The 23,523-nt window shown below is 46.9% G+C and overlaps 1 protein-coding gene across 1 annotated transcript in view; it reads left to right on the top strand.

The window, feature by feature from the left end:
- Nucleotides 1-23,523, top strand: part of CCDC33 (coiled-coil domain containing 33) — a 286,225-nt gene that overhangs the window by 188,272 nt on the left and 74,430 nt on the right. Inside the window, exon 14 of the mRNA XM_084816877.1 lies at nucleotides 11,890-12,030. Coding sequence (XP_084673003.1) covers nucleotides 11,890-12,030 — 141 coding nt within the window. The remainder of the gene's footprint in view (nucleotides 1-11,889; nucleotides 12,031-23,523) is intronic.

The following is a 23,523-nucleotide window of genomic DNA, read 5'->3' on the forward strand; positions in this document are numbered from 1 at the left end:
AAGAACGAATTTGTCGCTAGAGGCATGAAAGGAAGGGAGGGGGTTGGAAGCAACATCATGGGTTCAAGCAATTGCAGCTTTATGATGAACTGGGCTGCTTTAATTTTAACCTTTTGGACTCTGTAAGATTCTTTCTGAGCAAGCCAGCAGGCAATCAGTGTAAAGCGTGCTGGCTGCAGGAAGGTTAAAAATGGACTGAAAATCATTTTGATGGAAGCAGGAGGGAAGCACGGAAATCCACAGATGCAGACCCAGTCATCTGTAGACACCAAGTAAGCTCTTTAACTTCTGGGTTTGCTATTTCTGATCCTGTGCATTTTGCTTACCTGAAACTACAAGGTAAATCCTGGTTGTGTTTGACTCACAATCCTGCTTCCATCTTGTCACGTGTGTTTGTCACCCTTTAATGCGCTGTTGTGTCAATCCACAAAAATCATTCTGGTCTCATGATGCTAAGGAAGCCCCATAGCCTTCAATGAGAAAATATGGATTGCCAACATTTTTCCAGCTGTTGCTCCTGTGCCTTTCAACACCAGCCTGATCTGATACATTAGGATGTGCTGTACTGTTTATCTCTACACTGTAAAAAGCTGCCTTTCCTGATTTGTACAAAGTAAGCTGTACTTAAAGGCACAGGAGCAAGCAGAGTTATTTTTCTGGTCTGGTGGCACTGGCAACTGTGGACATGATGAAGATAGCTTGCTTCTTCGTGGAAATCTTGCAACCCAACCATTGTCCATTTACTATCCCTATTTCTGTACTGCAGCCAGGGGTGATAGTTGCTTCACTGGAGTCTACATGGAGTCTACAGTGTACATGGTCACCTGCTCAGTGCTGCATAGGGATGTCGGAGAAATCTGCAACAGAACCAAATGAGTTTGGATTTTCATGAATCCAACCTGCAGATTCCACAATGGACTGGCTTTTCCCCTGTTGGATGGATTCCATGGACTTGTGGACTATTTTTCTGACTTTCCCGAATTTTGCACAATTCCCCCATAGGCTAAAGCATGACAATACCGGATTTGGGGGGAAGTTGCATAAATCTGAATTTGCGCAAATTCAGAAACATTCTGTGGATGGGCGGACAACAGGACAAAAGGTGCCTGACAATCCTAGGGAAGTACGAATTGTGTACCTTCCGTGCCGCTTGACTTCCGCAGTTTGCGGCCAGTGCTCTGTACCGTTGTTCGCAAGCCCCTGGAATTCTCCTCTTTTTTTTCCACTCCAAGAATTACGAAGATAAATCCGTACTGACAGCCGTAATTCTGCATACCTTCCGTAAGAAAGGCTATTTTTCATAGATATTTACGTATTTTTTCCCCTGCCCTGAGATGTGCAGTAATTACTTTCAGCCAAAACACTTCCTCCTCCTCGGAGCTTCCCAAAACAAGGCTGCCCTAGGTGTGCCTGAGTGATGCACTCTTTGTTTAAAGCAACGCTGTTTGAAAGAAAGAAAGAAAAAACCTTTTAAAATGACCATGCTGGTCTGGAGCCCTGCACGAGTATTACTCCCCCTGCTAGGCTTTCTATTTCCATATCCAGCCATGTTGGTGACGTTGTGAGGCTAAAATGGAGAGGAGAACCAATTCTGTGCATGTCTACTCAGAAGTAAGTCTTATTGAGTTCAATGCGACTTACTCCTACACATGTCAGCACCCCACTTGCCCCTAGCTCAGCTTTGAATTTCCACATCCAGCTCATTAGCAAACCTGTTAGTTATCTCACTAGATGACTTTGGGCTGGACTCTAACCACTACATCATACTTCTGTTATATGAAACTCTTGAAGAAAAAGAGACAGTATAATGGAAAGTTTTTTCTGAAGCAGTCACACTTGTACAAATGCAGCACGAAGGGAAAGATCAGCAACCTTCTCTTTGTTTGAATAACAAGCACACTCTGCACATGCTCAGGGAACGGACAAAATGAGGAATAAACATACCAGGGAATATGAAGAACTATATTCTTCCTGTGTGTGTGTGTGTGTGTGTGTGTGTGTGTGTGCAATCTCCCTCCATCCAGCTGTTCCCTGGAACCCCCCCCCCCATTCACCCAAGGGTCTTCTGAGATAACTAACAGGAGGTTTGATAATGAGCTGGATGTGGAAATACAAAGCTGAGCTGGGGGCAAGTGGGGTGCTGACATGTGTAGGAGTAAGTTGCATTGAACTCAAGACTTACTTCTGAGTAGACATGCACAGAATTGGTTCTCCTCTCCATTTCAGCTTCACAACGTCACCAACAAGGCTGGATGTGGAAATAGAAAGCCTAGCAGGGGGAGTAATACTCGTGCAGGGCTCCAGACCAGCATGGTCATTTTAAAAGGTTCTTTCTTTCTTTCTTTCTTTCTTTCTTTCTTCCTTTCTTCCTTTCTTTCAAACAGTGTTGCTTTAAACAAAGAGTGCATCGCTCAGGCACACCTAGGGCAGCCTTGTTTTGGGAAGCCCCGAGGAGGAGGAAGTGTTTTGGCTGAAAGTAAACGGAGACGGAGGATTTCAATTGAAAAAGAACACCCACAAACAAGGTGGTGAGCACAATTCATTTTTTTTTAAACTTACGTATTTATTATCGAAATATACTACCTTGCATTTTTATTTACGAAAATTTTGCAACTCTGTGCGGATGACAAAAAAGAAGTCGCATGACTGCTGGCTCCGCAGGACCTCGTGGTGCCGTTCCGTGGAGGATTCCATGGCACAGACTGAAAGGAATTCGATCCCATTTCAGTCCGTGGAGGAATTCTCTGACATCCCTAGACAATCCATGAAACACAGATGGAACAGATTTCACATGATCCGTATATCCCTAGTGCTGTAGAACAAACTGCTGCTAAAGGGGGGGGGCAGTCAGGGAACAGTTTAAAAGTTGCCAACTCTCAGATCAGCCGATTACTTTTACCCCTTTTACTTTTACTTTTACTTTTGACAAAAAGTAGCCAGAGTGGATTACAAACACAAGGTATTTATTTATTTAGATTTCTATTGTGCCTTTCCACCGTGCCCCCACCGCTGTGCTCAAACTTACTTAAAACCACCATAAAAACAAAAACATTAAAAGCACAGTGGAAAATGCAACAATAAAAACAAAATACTTTAGGAAATAAAACCATAATTCCCTCTAGTTACCATGTTCAGGCAGTGAGTGCCATTGCTCACGTAGCTAAAATGGCACCACCCATGCACAAGAGGAAGATATCAGCAGACTGGGGATAACTCCAAGGTATGCAACAGTACAAACAACCTTTTAAAAAATAACTCTTACGGGAGTGCCAAAAACAGCCCAGTGAAGACCAGGCATGCTCATTGGCCACAGAATGTGGACTGAATGTTGGGGATAAAAATGGGAAACTGTTTGGAGGTGAGGAATACAGCTGAGTGGCTTGAATCCTGAAGAGGGAGCACTTCACACTGCAACATTATGTTGCAGCAGGTCCCACTTCTTTCCAATAAATAATCCTAAAATAGAAAGTCAGGCATTAAAGCAATTAAGGGTGCAATCCTATACATACTTAGACAGAAATAAGTCCTACAACTCCCAGCATCCCCCAGCCAGCTTTACTGGCTGGGGAATGCTGGGAGGTGTAGGACTTATTTCTGTCTAAACATACCTGGATTTTGCGCTAAAGTAATTTTTAAAAGACAGAATTCATGTTGCTTTTTCCTTCTTCCCCCTTCCTTGGCAATATGTTTCCAGGCACCAGGGCATCAACACCCCCCCCCCGCCTGCCTGCCCAGTCCCCCCCCCCGCCTGCATTAGCTCTGAAACTTTCAGGCAGCCTCCACCAACAGCAACGAATACAAAATCCATATTTGCATTTGCCTGGCGTGTGTCTGCCTGGCCTGGTTGATGCTTAAGAGCTTTTCAAAGCCCTTGAGGGTGGGGGGACTTAATTAATTCTAACAGAAACAACCGTCTTGATCCTTCATTTCTTTCTCTTGCTTGCTGTCACGTTAAACCATTTTAACCGGGTAACATGATTTTTTTTTCTTTTGTCTTTAAAAAATACAAAAAGGAGATCTAGGCTGATAACAGTGAAATTAAACACCTTGTCCTGTGATGTGGCTGCTTTAAAGTGACGGGTGCTGACAGATTGCTAAGTGTGCAGCAGGTTACAAAGAGGGAGAGACAGAGACATACGGGGGGGGGGGATAAATTAAACCGATAATGGATGATGGCATAAAATGGGTAGGCAACCCAGTGCCCTCCAGATGTTTTGGACTACAGCTCTGATAATCCTTGACCAGTGGCCATGGTGGCTGGGGCTGATGGGAGTTGTAGTCCAAAATATCTGGAGGGCACTAGTTTGCCTGGGAATTTTAGGACTTATTTCTCTTTAAGCATGCATAGGATTGTGCCTTAAAGCTGTTTTAAAAAGGCAGAATTCCTGTTGGTTTTCCCTTCTTCCCCCTTCCCTAGTGAAATGGGACTGATGGGAGTTGTAGTCCAAAATATCTGGAGGACACCAGTTTGCCTCGGAATTGTCGGACTCATTTCTGTTTAAGCGTGTGTAGGACTGTGTCCTAAAGCCACTTTTAAAAGCCAGAATTCCCATTGGTTTTTCCTTCTAGTGAAATGGGGCTGATGGGAGTTGTAGTCCAAATTATCTGGAGGGTACCAATTTGCCTGGGAGTTGTCAGGCATACTTCTTTCTAAACATGCATAGGGTCCTGAAGACATTTTCCCTTGTGGTGTGGACAGAAGGAGTCTTTCACAGAGCATCCACTTGCCTATCTTCCTCTGACTCCTCCTCTTGAATAGCCTGATTTGTCATTCCAGCTACAGATGGCTGACATTTGCTGAGTATATACCTAATGCAGGTGCTTAAGTGAATGCTGTACCTGCCTCTTGCTTCTGTGTTACAGGTAGGGATGTATGAAAGTCACTTACCTTTTAACAAAATTGATTCGCGGTGGGGGGGAGGCGCTCCGTCCCTCCCCCCCGAATCCTGGCCGGCCAGGTCCGCAAATGGCGGCGGCTGTAGCCGCTGCCATTTGCGTCCCTGCAGTCAGCCGTGATAGGCTACGTAAATGTTTACGTAGCCTATCACAGCTGATTTAAAAGGGAAAAAAAACACGCGCGTACGCAAATGGCGGCGCCCATGGGCGCCGCCATTTGCGTTCCTTATTTTGGCACGTCTTAGTCTACGTAAACATTTACATAGACTAAGGCGGCAAAAATAATTTTTTTTTACGGCTTATTTTTGCCGTAGTCTACGTATGTTTACGTAGACTAAGACGTGTCAAAATAAGGAACGCAAATGGCGGCGCCCATGGGCGCCGCCATTTGCGTACGCACGTGTTTTTTTTCTTTTAAATCAGCCGTGATAGGCTATGTAAATATTTACGTAGCCTATCATGGTATTTTTTAAATATCTAGCCATGATAGGCTACGTAAATCTTTACGTAGCCTATCACTTTTTTGTTTTGTTTTGTTTTTTAATGGAAATGGTGGCGGCGGTGGCTGGTCGGAAGACCGGCCGCCGCAGCCGCTGCCACCGAACCTCCGCTGAGCCGCCGCCGCAGCCGCCGCCGCCAGGAAGATTTGCCCGAGGTAAGTCCCGTCCCGGGGGGCGGGGGAAGCAGACCGTTTCGCCACCAATTTCGGGGGGCCAAATGCGCTGGCATTCGGCCTCCCCGAGATTCGTGGCAAAATTCTCTGACATCCCTAGTTAGAGGGCAGCACAATCCTTGCCCCTAGATCCTCTGGCCGGCAGGGGTTCAGATGGGGAAAAGACGTTTCAGTGGGGAGAAGTTCTACCAGTAAGGGGGTCATGTACACCCCAGGGCCCACCAATTATATCCTTGGAAGCTCGGTGAGTTTCCACTGCTGGCAATAGGCCGCCGAAATGGGGGCTTCTCAGGGCAAGGCAGTGGCAGGCTGGGATGGTGGAGAAATATGTTTAGTTTTTATTTTAATGCAGTTGGTCTGATTTCGCACTTCCGAACCACGATGCAAACTGAAATTTGGTTATCCTTCAAAATTCGCACTTCTCCAAAATTTGCAGTGGAATTTTCCAATCCAAAGACTGTGTACAAAAATGTGTCACTTAGGGGAAATAATAGACAAAAGTGCATTATATTGCAAACATTGTTTTACAAAATCTGTCTTAGGCAAAAAATGCATAGAAAAATTCATAGAGCATGCATGAATTAGGAGAAACGTACACAAAAATGTTTCTGAGACTTTGTGCAAACTAACAATGACCAAAGCTTGGGATAAACCCAACTTGAGACTGGAGAAATTCTCAAAGTTCGAACCGAACCAAACTTGAGGCTGGAAAAAATTAGGAACAGAGACAAAGCAAAAGTGATGGATTTGTCCTCCTCTAGTACAGGGAGCTAGAAGAGGATTTGGATCTGCTGGATTCAAACTCCCTCCATTCTCATGAGCTAACCTAGGATCAGGCCTAGGGATGTGTGAACTGTGTAAAATCCGCTTCGTCTGTGATTCGTGGATTATCAGGCACCTTTCGTTCCATTGTCTGCCCACAGACAGATGCAATTTTTTTCCCGTCATGCGGTAAGATACGCAAATAATTACGTGAATATTTACGTAAGTCTTTACATAATTTACCTCAGTATGTAACATTTAGTGTATTGTCCCCCATTCCATTCAACGTTTCCTCAGCAGAAACATATGTATTTTTCTACGGATATCAATGCTTACATTTCGGGAAAGTAAAAAAAAAATCATCTGAAAGTCCACGGGCTCCACGCAGCCTGAGGGGGTCACTCCACAGCAGATTCTGTAGGTTGGATTCTTTGAAATCTGAGCTCATTTTAATCCGTCTCGAATTTCCCCAGCATCCCTAATCAGGCCCCATGACTGGACCCTACCAGATTGGAAGTGGTGTAAATAACGTCCCCTCATTGGTTTCAGTGGGGGGAGGGATTCCAAAACATAAGGATCCACCCAGCTGAAAAGACCAGAAAAACCACCCCCTCACTTCCTGCCCTGCCTTGGCATGAGCTGGCAAAGCTTTGAAAGTGGAGGAAGACCTGCCCCTTTACCCCCCCAACACACACATCCACACACACTTCGGATTGTACTGATGGCATTGTACCACTCACTTAGGCCTTTGATCTTTCAACCTTCCTAGCATACAGGTGCTCAGTCTGTGCTTCCCCGTGCAGTGAGAAATTCCAGGGGCAGCATAGTGTCGCCACATAAGAATCACTAAAACCGAGGAAATGCATCACAGAAAAAAAGAGGACACAAATTTGCATAAAATTTGCATGTGCTAATGTATATGCATATACGCAAATGTAGAAGTAATTATAATTGAAGGAGAAATACAGTAACCATAGTGTGGAAGGCTGTGTCCAGGAGACGGGCATGCCTGCCTGTTCAGTCTGCTTTCCATATGCTACAAAGCAACAAATAGGACAGCAATGAATATATAACATATAAAAACAGCCATAAAACTAAAGTCTAAACTCTAAAATGGATGGGAGAAAAGTCTTCACCTGGAACTGGAAAGACAGCACTGCTAACTACTATTTTTCACAAACTTGTCCATCCCTTTCACTGGAGGTGAGGTAGGGAGATGTCACCTTCTCCAGACTCTGATGGGGACTTTGGGTCAACTTGTGTTGCCCACTCATGCATAGGATGACCCACTGGTTGAAGACCAGTAGACTAATTAGCACCGTAGAGTTTATTGGGTTTTAAAAAAAACCATGCTCTCAAAATCCAACCCTGCCAGTTCTGTAGTAGTGTATCTAGCTGTCTTTGTTTGCTCGTACATATAAAAGCCAAAGGGATGAAAGAAAGAAAGAAAGAAAGAAAGAAAGAAAGAAAGAAAGAAAGAAAGAAAGAATATTACTAAAGGTAATGAAAGGCTAGTGCTTCAATGCAGTAGAGTCCAGGGTTCTCATTATTCTCTGCCAAGGTTCCTTCCTGCCGTAATCCTCCCGCTCAGCATCGCTGGAAACCTTGATTGCTGCGGAAATTATAGAGGATTGATAGAATTACTACCGAATGGGAACGGATTGAGCTGGCCTCACTTTGTTAGACAGCTAATGAGTGGGATACAGCAGGGGCCACAGCAAAGTGGAGCAGAGAGAGAGAGAGAGAGAGAGAAATTTATGTCTTTGTAAAAGAAAATGTGTCAGTTTCTGCTTGTTTCTCCCAGTGGAGGATGTAGGGGAGAGCTAATTGAATTAAGGGCACATGCGACATCGCTGCCCAAGCTGCCCCGCACTTTGTCATTATCTTTTCAACCCACCCTGGATGCCATCTGTGCCTTCGGCCCAGCGCAAATTGTGAGGAGCCTGAGACAATGGCTGCATTTTGCATGAACATCTCGTTCTGCCCCCTCCCCACCCCATCAATGGCCATGGAAGCCTGGGCGTAATTGCCACTTGGTACCTCGGGGCTTGCTGTCTTTGATGCCGAGGGGGCCTGGGCCAAGGTCAAGGCCACCCAGCCTAATGAAATGGGCAGGCCCAGAAGACTGTGTCTGTTGGCCTTAATGAGGCCCTGATCAGCGAGGGCACTGAGGCACCTTCAGAGCTGCTCGGACATTCTCTCATCCTGTATGTCCATCTCCCTGGCCTAGGCCTGAGGGGATTAAAGGAGCAAGAGGAGGCATTTGGGCTGAGCGGTTGCAGACCTGCCCACTTTCTCATGACAGCCCTAATGAGGCATCGTTGCCCGTAGTCACGGCGAAGGAGACAGTGAGGGCCACTTCGCCGCCAGCCATCCGCAGCGACCAATTTAGCAAGTTAGGAACAGATTACGAGGAAATGAATAGGCGGCACATGCAGGGCACGCCGATGAATGCAGAGAGGGAGCCAGGAGAGATTGGCCTCGTTGGGCAATGATTGAAGTTTGCAGTTGCTGAATCCTCTTCAATTAGCGATCTACCCCTGTTTGGTTAAGGAACATCTGCTTGGTGTCATTTGTATGCGCCGCTGATGAGTTTCACTGATAGCCGCTTCGTAATAGATCTGTACAACCATGCCGAGGGAAGAGAGACAATAAAACTCCTAAGCCGATGAGACGGGGTCATGCAGTACCCTTGTCGCTGATAAGAGATAGACTGTGATTGGGGGACACAATAGCTTTGTTGCAAAGTAGCTCATTCTGAGTGAACAGTACATGTACAGCCTCAGTACATATGCTGCTGGACTTAGGGATGTCGGATAATTTCTCCACGAATCTCCAGGAGGCTGAATGCCAATGCATTCGGCCCCCCGAAATTGGTGGAGAAACGGTCCGCCCCCCGCCCCCCCCAGGATGGGACTTACCTTGGTCGAATGTCCCTGGCGGCGGCGGCTCCCGGCGGTGGCGCGGTGGCAGAGCGGTGGCGGTGCGGCGGCAGCGGCCGGTCTTCCAAGCGGTTGCCACCACTGCCAATTCCAAGTAAAACAACAACAACAACAACAAACGAGATAGGCTACGTAAAGTTTTACGTAGCCTATCACGGCTAGATTTCCAAAAAACACCGTGATAGGCTACGTAAATGTTTACGTAGCCTATCACGGCTGACTTTGGGGGGGGGGAAGCGTGTATGCAAATGGCGGCGCCCATGGGCTCCGCCATTTGCGTTCCTTATTTGGGCACGTGTAGTCTACGTAAACATTTACATAGACTACGGCGAAAATAAGGGCAATGCTATTTGCGTTGCCCTTATTTTTGCCGTAGTCTACGTAAATGTCTACGTAGACTACACGTGCCCAAATAAGGAATGCAAATGGCAGCGCCCATGGGCGCCGCCATTTGCGTACGCGCTTTTTTTTTTCCCCCAAAGTCAGCTGTGATAGGCTACATAAACATTTACGTAGCCTATCACAGCTGACTGCAGGGACGCAAACGGCAGCGGCTACGGCCGCCGCCATTTGCGTCCCGGCAGGAGAAGAGGTTTCGTGGCTGGAGGGATGGGGTGCCTCCCCCCCGGCCAGAATTTCTGCAGGGAGGGATGGCGTGCTTCACCCCCGCCAAGAATTTCGGTGGGAGGAACGGAGTGCCTCCCCCCCACCGCGAAGCAAGCTGCTGGACTGGAGTTGTCCTCTTCAACTTTATCTGAGTGTAGACATCTTTGGGTGGGAATTGCCTTCTTAGCCATAGATGCTCCATTTGCCAGTGTGTTAAGATTCCATATAAGCAAATGTGTGGGTCTTGTCAGGACATGTGCGAGTTCATACACATATCTACAGGAGCACACCCACTAACTAGGGATGTGTGGACCTTGTAAAAACTGTTCTGTCTACATTTTGCAGATTGTTGGGTGCTTTTCATTCTGTCAACTGTTCATTGACGGAATTGGTGTTTGCTTTTCCAGTTTCCCAAATTTGTACAAATTCACATTTGCACAAATTTGCACTTGCGAAAATGTGCAAATCCTCCCCAAAATGTGCAAATCCCACCCAAAATGCGTATTTTCATGCTTTAGCCTATGGGGGAAATGTGCATTTTCAGCCAGTGGGGGTGTTTTGTTTTGTTTTTGTTTACTACAACTCCAGAAAGTTCTTTAAAAAAAAAAAAAGGTCCACAAGTCTGTGGAATCTGTGCAACTCAGGGAAAGCCAGTCCACTGCAGGATCTACAGTCAGAGTCATAGAAATCCAAATTCATTTGAGTCCATTGTGGATTTCTTCAACAACCCTACCAGTAACAGCTGAGTACTTCAGGTTTGGGAGAAAGGTCTCCACATGTGACCATTGTACTAGGGTTGCCCTTCTTTTCTGGCAGAGATGCTATGCCTCAATAATAGCTGTGTGACAAGCAGCTATTCACCAAATGATGCTTTTGCTTAGCAGAATGTAAAAGACACAGAAGACCTTGCTAGGAAATAACTTGGCAACCCTCAAGGCCATATTGCTAAAGAGTCTAGATCAGCCTTCCCCTGGCCCCCCAAACCTGGTGCCCTCCAGATGTGTTGGACTACAGCTTCCAGTGGCCATGCTGGCTGGGGCTGATGGGAGTTGTAGTTAAAGATGTTAGAGAAATCCACAACAGATTCAAATGAGTTCATATTTCTATGTATCTGACCTGTAGATTCCATAGAGGTTCCATTTTTTCCAAGTCACGCAGATTCCGTGGATGTGCTGTCCAGTTTTTAATCTGGGGGGGAAGTTTGTGCATTAGCACAAACGTGCACTTGTGCGACTGGAGTAAAATTCCTGTACATCCCTAAAAAAAATCTTATACCATCAATGAGTGGACAGCAGAATGAAAGATGCCCGACAATCCATGAAGCGCAGATGGAACAGATTTAACAAAATCCATACATCCAAAACAAAATCCTAGATGTAGTCCAACACATTCGGAGGGCACCAGGTTTTATGTTACTGTTTGTTTGTTTGTTTATTTATTTATTACATTTCTGTATTGCTCAATAGCCAAAGCTCTCTGGGTGGTTCACAACAATTAAAACAATAAAAATACACATAAGATAAAATTTAGACATAAGATAAAATTTAGTCTGCTGCGGAATCTGTGGGTTGGATTCAAAGAAATCTGAACTCATTTGATTCCATTGTGGATTTCTCTAACATCCCTAGGTCCATCTAGCCAAGAACTCTGACTTGCACAAGTACACAGGAAGCTACCTTATACCAGGTCAGGCACTTTCAAATCAGAAACTGATTTGAAAGATTAAAAACAAAACACACAACTCAGTAATTGTTTGACTGGAAGACTATTGCTTCTAAGACTGGTCGCACTTGGAATTTTCCATCTGACTTGAGTTCCATTAATGGAACTTGGGTTCCATTAAGCTGTTGGTTGTGTTTGGATAATAGACTTTATGAACATGGAAGTTCCATTTTAGATATCATGGTTAATGTAGGTATAGCTAGCCCCAACCTCTGTTCTTGTGTCTAATCATTTTATAAAGCTATCGGTTTTGAGGGCCATCCTCACAGTCTCTTTCTTTTCATATAGAGGCCAGATGTGTTTCTGACTTCATCCACCACAAAAGGCCTTCCCCGCTTAGATTCAAATCTGGTAGGACAGCTTGGGACCATCAAAGAGCCATGGACAAGGCCATCTTCAAAAACAGAACAAAAGTCCGCCATTGTTCCAGTGCCCCAGAATACTGTGAGTATCTTCTCTTCCTTGTGTTACATGCGCTCCACCTCCATAGATAGTGGGAAGTTCCAGTGGCAGTGCTACTTGGTTTTCACATGTATGAGAGACCACTGGAATTGTGTGGCTCCTTCATAAAGTCTGATTATTTACGAATATACAAGCAGAGCATTTGGAAGCATGCAGACTCCTAAATCAAGCAGCACAACTGCTAGTCCTGCATCAAATTTCCAAAGTAACAGCATGGTAGGTGTGCGCTGAACGCAGAGCATTCTTGGGGGGGGAAATGCAACACCTCATCCAGATGCTTGATCAAGATCTTACCTGTTTCTGGAAGCCCAAATCTCAGCAGTAGGCAGGGTGTTGGCATTAGGGGGCAGTCATGGGTTGGGATAATCAGGCATGTGCAAAGGCCCACACACCTTTCAGGGATGCATTGCTGATCCCCAGAACCTTCTGGTGCACCTCCCCCTTGCTGTCACTGCCTGTTCATCAGTCCTCTCTAAGAATGCAAGCAATGACAAGAGCGAAGAGCGGACCATCAGCCTCCATTTGCCTTCTGCTCTCCTTCTGGATGGTTATGTGGATTGGCTCCAGAGGCAAAAGGCAAGCCAATGGGAAAGGTGACAGTGACAAAGGGGAAGTGGGTCCACTTAGAGGGGGAGGCCCAGTAAGTGCTCAATCCCCCACCCCAAATGGATCCAGCAGTATAATTTGACCTTATTCAAAACAATGGCTTGGCTGTATGAGTTTCAAGGCTTCCTGTGAGATAAAGAGTATTCAATTGTGAATCCATTTAGCCAATTCTTTGCTATTACAGCTGCATTAGTCTTTCAACCTCATGGCCCCCCTACAGCCCATACCTTTCAGCTCCATGAATATATGGCTGACATCAGCAAAAGCTTGGGTATCGATAAAATCATGCTACTGGGTTGCTAGAGCCACTCCTCACTAAGTGAGGACCTTCTGCACTCCATCCGTTTGGATTTAAAAGCAAAACAAAACGGAAAACTAGTCATTATAGCTTGGCTATTAAGTGCCCAGGAGGGTACAGAGGAGAAAAGAGAGTGATTGAGGAAGAGGGGAATGATTACGAGGCCGTATTTAAAAGCTCACAGAACACTTGTTTAAAAAGTGAGATTTATGCACTGCAGAGCGTGCCATTTTCACATATCAGTCCAGTTATTCAGAGCAACCACAAATCTGGATTTGCAGCTATTGCGATCTGAAGTAGACAGCGATAATTGCGGAGCTCTGTGGGGCTTGCCCTAACAATAGCATGAAGGAAAGGGAAATGAAAGACAGGTTGGCAGAAGGAAGGCGGCATGGGCATGACTGCACAGGCATGCAGTGTGAATGCAGGTCAGGGAGAAGTCCAGTGCCAGGTTTCACAGGGCTCTTGGCGCAGGTGCACGCGCGCGCGCGCGCACACACACACACACACGGACCAAGAGGAGACAGGGCAAGCAAATGGGCAGTGGTGACAGTGACAAGGGGTCCCTGGGCACATCGGTAGTGGTGGCCTCCACTCCTCTTCCCTTACCTTGGTGGTGGTGGGTGGATGTAGCAGCAGCCACAGAAATGCTTGCCTAGCTGACAAGCGTTGCTGCTGATGCCTGCCACTTTAATTCCCCCACAATGCCCCTGGGGCCCCGACGAAGCATCGTTCTGGAGTAACGTCATGTTCCTGCCCCCAGAGGCATTGTGAGGAAATGGGCAGGTGCTGGCCGCAGCCGCCCAGGCTCCATTGCTGAGAGGAGTGCCACTGGCCTGGGTGGGCGTAGGTGGCAGGTTTGGTCAGCAGCAGACTAGGGGGTCAGCCCTCCAGGAGAACTGGGCCGTCAGCAAAAGCCCAACAAGGCCATCCTCTGGTGCTGCATCTGATCAGAGATGAGTAGAAGGAGAACACAATTTGATTTTATTCCATGCCCTTTTCCTAGTCTAAAGCTCTCCACCAAATCTGCTTCTAGTCCCCCCATCCCCACCCACCAGCAGAAATACAGGCACAATACAGATACGTGTACCCCCACATGGCTAATAGCAACTTGTGCTGGGAGATATTTAGATCTGGGAAACAGCATAGTGGGAAGGGTTAACCCCCCTCCCCCAGTGCCCCTGCTCCAATCAAAATCAGAGCTCCCCCACTTTGGGGAAAAGGTACAGGGGTGGGGGGAGGGTGAACCACCTCTCCTTCGATGTCACCTCCCCAAGGCAGCAGTGTGAGGCTACTAATTGGCTTTTTAAAAAATGGAAGATACATGTCTGGTTGCACACTAACATGTGTCTTAACATCCTTGCTTTTTAATCACACCATCCCTCCCCCTGCAAAATGTTTCCCCATAACACTCCCCCCCCGGCCATGTCTATGTCTGTTCCCTATTAATTGAAGGACTGGTTATGTGAATGAATACAAATGAATGAATACAAATGAATGAATACAAAGGTACAGGGGTGGGGGGAGGGTGAACCACCTCTCCTTCGATGTCACCTCCCCAAGGCAGCAGTGTGAGGCTACTAATTGGCTTTTTAAAAAATGGAAGATACATGTCTGGTTGCACACTAACATGTGTCTTAACATCCTTGCTTTTTAATCACACCATCCCTCCCCCTGCAAAATGTTTCCCCATAACACTCCCCCCCCGGCCATGTCTATGTCTGTTCCCTATTAATTGAAGGACTGGTTATGTGAATGAATACAAATGAATGAATACAAATGAATGAATACAAAGGTACAGGGGTGGGGGGAGGGTGAACCACCTCTCCTTCGATGTCACCTCCCCAAGGCAGCAGTGTGAGGCTACTAATTGGCTTTTTAAAAAATGGAAGATACATGTCTGGTTGCACACTAACATGTGTCTTAACATCCTTGCTTTTTAATCACACCATCCCTCCCCCTGCAAAATGTTTCCCCATAACACTCCCCCCCCGGCCATGTCTATGTCTGTTCCCTATTAATTGAAGGACTGGTTATGTGAATGAATACAAATGAATGAATACAAATGAATGAATACAAAGGTACAGGGGTGGGGGGAGGGTGAACCACCTCTCCTTCGATGTCACCTCCCCAAGGCAGCAGTGTGAGGCTACTAATTGGCTTTTTAAAAAATGGAAGATACATGTCTGGTTGCACACTAACATGTGTCTTAACATCCTTGCTTTTTAATCACACCATCCCTCCCCCTGCAAAATGTTTCCCCATAACACTCCCCCCCCGGCCATGTCTATGTCTGTTCCCTATTAATTGAAGGACTGGTTATGTGAATGAATACAAATGAATGAATACAAATGAATGAATACAAAGGTACAGGGGTGGGGGGAGGGTGAACCACCTCTCCTTCGATGTCACCTCCCCAAGGCAGCAGTGTGAGGCTACTAATTGGCTTTTTAAAAAATGGAAGATACATGTCTGGTTGCACACTAACATGTGTCTTAACATCCTTGCTTTTTAATCACACCATCCCTCCCCCTGCAAAATGTTTCCCCATAACACTCCCCCCCCGGCCATGTCTATGTCTGTTCCCTATTAATTGAAGGACTGGTTATGTGAATGAATACAAATGAATGAATACAAATGAATGAATACAAAGGTACAGGGGTGGGGGGAGGGTGAACCACCTCTCCTTCGATGTCACCTCCCCAAGGCAGCAGTGTGAGGCTACTAATTGGCTTTTTAAAAAATGGAAGATACATGTCTGGTTGCACACTAACATGTGTCTTAACATCCTTGCTTTTTAATCACACCATCCCTCCCCCTGCAAAATGTTTCCCCATAACACTCCCCCCCCGGCCATGTCTATGTCTGTTCCCTATTAATTGAAGGACTGGTTATGTGAATGAATACAAATGAATGAATACAAATGAATGAATACAAAGGTACAGGGGTGGGGGGAGGGTGAACCACCTCTCCTTCGATGTCACCTCCCCAAGGCAGCAGTGTGAGGCTACTAATTGGCTTTTTAAAAAATGGAAGATACATGTCTGGTTGCACACTAACATGTGTCTTAACATCCTTGCTTTTTAATCACACCATCCCTCCCCCTGCAAAATGTTTCCCCATAACACTCCCCCCCCGGCCATGTCTATGTCTGTTCCCTATTAATTGAAGGACTGGTTATGTGAATGAATACAAATGAATGAATACAAATGAATGAATACAAAGGTACAGGGGTGGGGGGAGGGTGAACCACCTCTCCTTCGATGTCACCTCCCCAAGGCAGCAGTGTGAGGCTACTAATTGGCTTTTTAAAAAATGGAAGATACATGTCTGGTTGCACACTAACATGTGTCTTAACATCCTTGCTTTTTAATCACACCATCCCTCCCCCTGCAAAATGTTTCCCCATAACACTCCCCCCCCGGCCATGTCTATGTCTGTTCCCTATTAATTGAAGGACTGGTTATGTGAATGAATACAAATGAATGAATACAAATGAATGAATACAAAGGTACAGGGGTGGGGGGAGGGTGAACCACCTCTCCTTCGATGTCACCTCCCCAAGGCAGCAGTGTGAGGCTACTAATTGGCTTTTAAAAAAATGGAAGATACATGTCTGGTTGCACACTAACATGTGTCTTAACATCCTTGCTTTTTAATCACACCATCCCTCCCCCTGCAAAATGTTTCCCCATAACACTCCCCCCCCGGCCATGTCTATGTCTGTTCCCTATTAATTGAAGGACTGGTTATGTGAATGAATACAAATGCCTTGACTGCTTAAGAAAAACACTGTGTTCTATTACCAAAACAATATATTCTCGTGCCGTTGTGTGATTCCCGTTCTTTCACGGATCCTGTTAAGTTCCACTCCATCACGATGATGTCGCCTGCCTGCAAACTGCTGGCCTTCCATGCCCTTGTGAAAAGCTCACCCAGGGCCTTTGGTCCCTCATTCCACATGCTGGAACAGGGCTGGCAATAAAGCAAAAAGCTCCTTTCTCTCCCTCCCCCCCTCCCCACCCCCACCCGCTGAATCCACTGAGCCTTATTGCTTCACCTTTCGTTGCTGCGCAAGTTAGTTTCGACTGCAGTGTAATCGAGGAATATAACAAACCTCTCTGTGTGTCGCTGCTGGAGGAGAAGTTACTACACTAGCAAATGCTATGTAAAGGTACGGCAGAGAGCGCACTCCAGCCCGATGAACTGGGATTTGTTCTGGTCGCCTGGAACACAACACAGGATCAGAGCACCATCACCCCACGCAAAAGTCAGGCTTCACGGTCCACGTGGTGTATTTGTGGCTGGCAGAGGGGCGGGGGAGAAGAAGAGTTTCTGTTGGCATAAGCACCCAGACAGTGGCAGCTGATGAGGGCATCAGGATAGCAGAAACGAACCCCATTTTATCTATCTATCTATCTATCTATCTATCTATCTATCTATCTATCTATTGCATTTATACCCCGCCTTTTTTCCTCTTGCAAGGAGCGCAAGGCGGCTTACATTATCCTCCTCCTCTCCATGTTATCCTCACAACAACAACCCTGCGAGGTGGGCCGGGCTGAGAGTGTGTGACTGGCCCAAAGTCACCCAGTGAGCTTCCATGGCCGAGTGGGGACTAGAACCCGGATCTCCCGGCTCCTAGTCCAACACTCTCGCCACTACACCACATGACTTCCTGTAGTCATGATGGTGCGATGATTTAAGTGAGCATAAACTGCAGAATTGCGCATGCTCAAGGTAACTTTTTAAAACCAGGGCTGGCAAACAGTTTCGTTACTGTTGTTGCTGTTCTTGCTGCACTGGAAAAGAAGAAACGTTAGTTGTGTGCTTCCTTCACAACTGAAGTAATACACATGGCTCTCTAAGGGCAGAGCCCATAGGACTGTTAAGTCCAGGGCCTAAATTTACCTACTGACCTGGTGCTCCCTGACTGGTTGGGATAAGGTCAGGAATTATAGGAAAGGAGCCTTAACCAAATGTCTCCCTTCTGTAAGGGCATCTTTCCCATTCACTATGTTATGTCAGTGAATCTGGGAGCATGCAGTGAAGATGACACTTTCCTGGTGCTATTTGGCTAGTACTGGGCTGGGCCACTTCTATGGCCCTGAGGGCCACATGTGGCACTGGGTGGGTGGCAGTGGGCCACATATGCACAGGAACACCCACCCACACATGAGCACATGCACCCACCCATACTTGTATGCAGACACACACACACACACGATCCTGATCCTACCATCCTGATCCAGGTTGTTGGGAGGAGGGAGAGCCAGTGTGGTGTAGTGGTTAGGGTGTTGGTCTGAGACTCAGAAGATCTGGGTTCTAGTCCCCACTCAGCCATGAAGCTCACAGGGTGACTTTGGGTGACCCTGGGCCAGTCACCGACTCCCAGCCTGACCTACCTAATGGAGAGGAGGAGGACAACGTAAGCCACCTAGGGTTCCTTGCAAGGTGGGATATAAAATAATAATAACAACAACAATAACAATAAATCTTCCCTCCTGTCAATGATCTTGATCCAGGTCTCTGGGATGAGCACAAGGTAAAGCCCCCCACCCCCCGCCGCCCAATCTCCGCTTTCCTGCTCACAGTCGCTATTTTTGCTGTGGTGTTTTGATCCCATGTGCAGTTTTCTGCATCGCATCCTGTAATTTGATTATGTTCTGTCTGCTTGCTCATCTTTTTACGTCGCTTAATGCCCCTAACAAATACAAAAAAATCTATCTAACCACTCTTTTGTACCCAAGCTGGATTGAATGAAACCAGTGTTATTCCAATACTATAGACCAGGAGAAGGCAATGGCTCCCACATTCATGGCCCATGAACAAGGCCATGATATTTGGGGAAGGGGGGATTTCAGCATGGCCTTACTACTTACTAAAGATTTCTGTTTTGGAGAGGAACATTCTATCTTCAACTTAGGACAGGGGTAGGCAAGTAAAATTGGGTAGGGTTCCAGATGAACCCTTTCCTGGGCTGGATGGGGTCAAGGGGATGGGGCCGTGCTCCTGATGTCAGGAATGAGGCATTTGGTCTCTGGCCAACTTGCATTGGCCAGGCACTCGCTTCAATGCACATAAGGCTTCCCACTGGAGAAGGCCTGGGCACAGGGAAGCCACTTCACCTGCCTTGTGCCTTCTCCCATTCAGATGAAGACATAGGGAAGGTGAAACTGCTCAGCCCGGCTTCGCTCATCCTTCATTTTCTCCACGAGGGCCAGTTTCACCAGACGCGAGTTTCATTTCTCAGCTGAAATAGATAGTTCAGTGTTATCAAAAGAAAATGTGCATGTATAGGGTCTACCTTAGCCAAACTCATCAAAACAAGACTTAAAAGAAAGACTACATGAGCCCATAAGACACAGTTTGCTTTGTCGTTTCTCAAGAGGCCAGAGCAGAATACAGAGCGTTTCATTACCTAGTCCTGAATGATACTCCGAGGGATGGCGGAGAATTTCTCCACGAATCTTCGGGAGGCCGAGTGCCGATGCATTCGGCCCCCCGAAAGTGTTGGGCAAATTCTCCGCCGGCCCCCCGCCCCCCCCCCCCCGGGATGGGACTTACCTTCAGCGAATGTCCCTCTCGGCGGCGGGTCCTGGTGGCGTTTTGGTGAGGGCGGGGGCGGCGGCCGGTCTCCCGACCGGCTGCCGCCGCTGCCATTACAAAATAAAAAAGTACAGTAAAACACACACACACACCCCTGTGATAGGCTACGTGACGATTTACGTAGCCTATCACGGCTAGATTTCCAAAGTCAGCCATGATAGGCTACGTAAATCATCACGTAGCCTATCACGGGTGACTTTGGGGGGAAAAAAAAGTGCATACGCAAGTGGCGGCGCCCCATGGGCACCGCCATTTGTGTTCCTTATTTGGACAGGGGTAGTCTACGTAAAGATTTATGTAGACTACAGCGAAAATAAGGGAACGCTATTTGCGTTGCCCTTATTTTCGCCATAGTCTACGTAAATCTTTACGTAGACTAGACATGCCAAAATAAGGAACGCAAATGGCGGCGCCCATTGGGCGCCACCATTTGCGTACGCGCTTTTTTTTTTCAAAAGTCACCCGTGATAGGCTACGTGATGATTTACGTAGCCTATCACGGCTGACTTTGGAAATCTAGCCATGATAGGCTACGCAGATCATTACGTAGCCTATCACGGGTGTGTGTGTGTATGTGTTTTTTTACTTTTTTTTTTGCTGCCGGGGAGAGGGGGCGCTCCTCCCCGGCCTGAATTTCGCCGGCGAGGGATGGGGCGCCTCCCCCCCCTGGCCTGAATTTCGTCCGAGCAAGGCGGGGCGCCTCCCCCCCTCACCTGACCTTCGAGGGGAGAACCGAAGCGCCTCCCCCCCACCGCAAAGCGAGCTGCGGGACAAGGTAAGTCCCTTTCGTCCATCCCTACTTGGAACATATAAATGGCTGTATACAATATCCTAACCTGTTACTAATCTAGACATTTTGAAGAGCTATGTAACGAAGTAGCCATTCAAAGGGCACCAGGCTTCTACAATCCCCTTTTCACTGTGTGTTTGTGTGTGTGTGTGTGTGTGTGTGTGTGTGTTACTTCAATGCCTAAAACATTTAGGTGTAGACTTGATCTGAATTTTTGTGGATGAATATTTTTGATGCAAAAAAGGAGCTACAAACTCCTCAAAGTATTCTTTGAAATACCCCATCATATTTTATTATATATTTTCTTCTTCCTCCTTCTCCAATATAATAATAATGATAATACCTTTTTCATACCATTTTGCTCCTCTATGGCCCTCTCACCAGCTGCTTTGGTACATTTTCAAATTAAAAAATAGGATTATTCTACTTGCTGGCTCCATGGTCAAGCCAATCAGGGATCATGTAGCCAGCATGATGACAGTTAAGTGCCATTTAGTCAACCTGCTATGACTATACAATTATGTCTTGCAAAGCCAAACAAAATGAGGGCTTCCTGCCCTCAATCTGAAGGAAAGAACATTTTTGTCCCTTTTTGCAGGCCCCCCAAAGTATCAAGAAAATACAGGGGGATAATATTTGGCAGGGGCTGTATATTGTTCTAGAATGCATTCCCTGTTTTGGCTCAGCCTCTTTGGGAAATAGATTTTTATTTTTTTATTTTTGCTTGCTTGGCGAAACAGACGCTGATACAAATGGTCTGACTGGGATTTATCTGGCAATTTTGGGGGAACTTGCTGGGGGTGAGGAGGAAATGGAGAAGAAGAAGCCACCAATTTTGTGAGGCAGGAGAAAATCATAACATTTGGAAAGTTACTTTCAAATGAGGCAGCCATTTCCCCACCACCAACACCACCAATGCTCATAGATAGAATGATGCTACACCATGACATAATGTCCTTTTAGTTGACTCAGTGGAGGGGGGACGGACGACCGAGCTTCTTGTCAGAATGCCACCACCACTCGCTGTGGCAGCAAACAGTACATGAAAGGAAAAAGGTGAACTTGCCTCTGTGGCTCCCACCACAGCCAGCATCAAGGGTAGGCATGGTTGGGCACCTGCCAAGGGCCCAAGCTACAGCTTGGCCCCACTGATAGACACCCCCGCCCCCGGACCTGTTCCTCCTCTTCACCATGGCAACCTCCTTGTCCACCTGCCTCTCACCCAGGCCCAGACAATGGCAGTGGTGAGTAGAAGGAGCAGGAGATGCCACGGCCTGCTTGCTCAGTAGTTCTCTGCCTGTCAAGCAAGAAATGATGAGAACGAGGATGAGGAGCAATAGCAGCTGGTGACAATGAGAATGAGAAGGCAGACTAACCGGGGGGGGGCACCCACGGAAGGGGTCTTGCCCAAGAGGCCTCCAAAACCTGGAGCTGGCACTGGCTCCCACTTCTGAACATAACCCCCACCCCCCACATACACACACATACACACCATCCCCTGCGAATGCTATGATTTTTCTCCTGTGCCCTGGAAAAATGCTAAAAAATGGCTCCCCACTTTTGCGGGCTGAGAAAGGGCCTGCAAAAAGTAGGCAGACATTTTCTAGAGCCACTTCCGCCTAGTCACACCCCAAGATCGCCGCTTTAAAAGAAGAAGAAGAATGTCTTGGACTCTGGGCACAGCAAAGGCCTTCTCCGTGAGGCTCATGGTAAGCGCAAGCCGCAGTTCGATGCGTCGCACTCCAACCTGTCCTGTTGTGAGTTAAGCGGGAGGGGGGGGGTGCCAAACTTCAGTCTGCGTTCCTAACGGAAAACGCGGATGGCATGTGTGCTGCGGGAGCCAAGGTGGAGAGGAAGGAAAGCAGCTGGTGTGTGAATCGAGCTTTGGAGAGTTTTCAGACATGTCACTTAAAATCACCTGTGAGCCTCACTGTTCATATGTGTGGATACTGGGAAAGCAGAATAAACCCTTCATCAAATTCAAGTGTACATCTTAGCTGGGATACGTTTTGCCGTGAAACGCATACGTATGCATAGCAGCAGCTGCTATCAGGCCCATATCCAGAAATATAATGATGGTAGTGGGGATCAGTCCTGTTAATAGCTAGCTCAGCTCCTGAGTGCTGACAGAATTGGAGCCAAAACAGGACTACTGAGAAACAAGAGGGAAGTATCAGCATGCTTGAGGGAACCCTGAAGCTTCGAGAAGTATACAAAATATATATTTTTTTAAAAAAACAAAGCCTACGGGGACAATCCCATCTGCTGCCCCTCAAAAAAGAATTCCACCTGCCCAATGAGGAATGAGCCTATTCAGTAGGCATGGCATGTTGACTGTCCATTTGGGGTAAAATGGGTGGAGGGATGGAACAGAGTATTCTGAAGGAGGGCATGGCTGGCTGAATGGCAGCAGCCCCTGAACAGGAAGTCTGCTGCTAAAGTGATGGGGGTATACTGAGGGGTGGCCAACATTGGCCATTTTCACTCCCTGGACCCCCTCTGTGCGCGCGCACACACACACACACACATGCCAAAAATGGGGGGGGGGCAAACAAAACAAAATGGCACGCATAGCACCTACAAATTCCCCAAAGGGTCAAAATCAATTTGCAAATAAACCAATTTGAACCCTTTTGGCAGTCTATAGCAGTTCCGAGAGCCATTTCTGTTTGCAAAATGTTTTAAAATATTTAAATTGGGGAGGGGGGCTGGTAGGGGCCACACTGGGGTGCTGTGGGGCCTGCATGTTGCCCACCCCTGGTATGCTGCATATTTTTGTTGCAGATCCCACTTGCTAATGCAGAATAGCTGTAAATGAAATATTAAGGCTGAGCAGAATGTTTCCTGTAGAGAACCTTCCAGCTCAAAATTGTGGAGAAGGGAGGCAAAAGGGACCCTGAAACTGTTCCCAGCTCATTTTTACTCATTGCTTCCCAGAAGAAGGCAGCCTCCTCCTCCTTCTCCTTCTCCTCCTCTTCCTCCTTTACCTAGCAGTCTGATAGAGTGAGGGCAGGAAGCATGGCCCTCATTCTGATTGGCTTCAGAATGACACTACATGATCACAGATGTAGCATCATCCCATGGCATTCTGGGAAACTAAAATGGCAACCATCAGCCAAGAGGAGTGTGGAGAAAAGCTCACTCGGAATGTGTGAGG

The sequence above is a fragment of the Heloderma suspectum genome, chromosome 11 (genome assembly GCF_057233095.1).
Source record: "Heloderma suspectum isolate Gila_16-S chromosome 11, 16-S_ref, whole genome shotgun sequence".
Classification (NCBI taxonomy): domain Eukaryota; kingdom Metazoa; phylum Chordata; class Lepidosauria; order Squamata; family Helodermatidae; genus Heloderma; species Heloderma suspectum.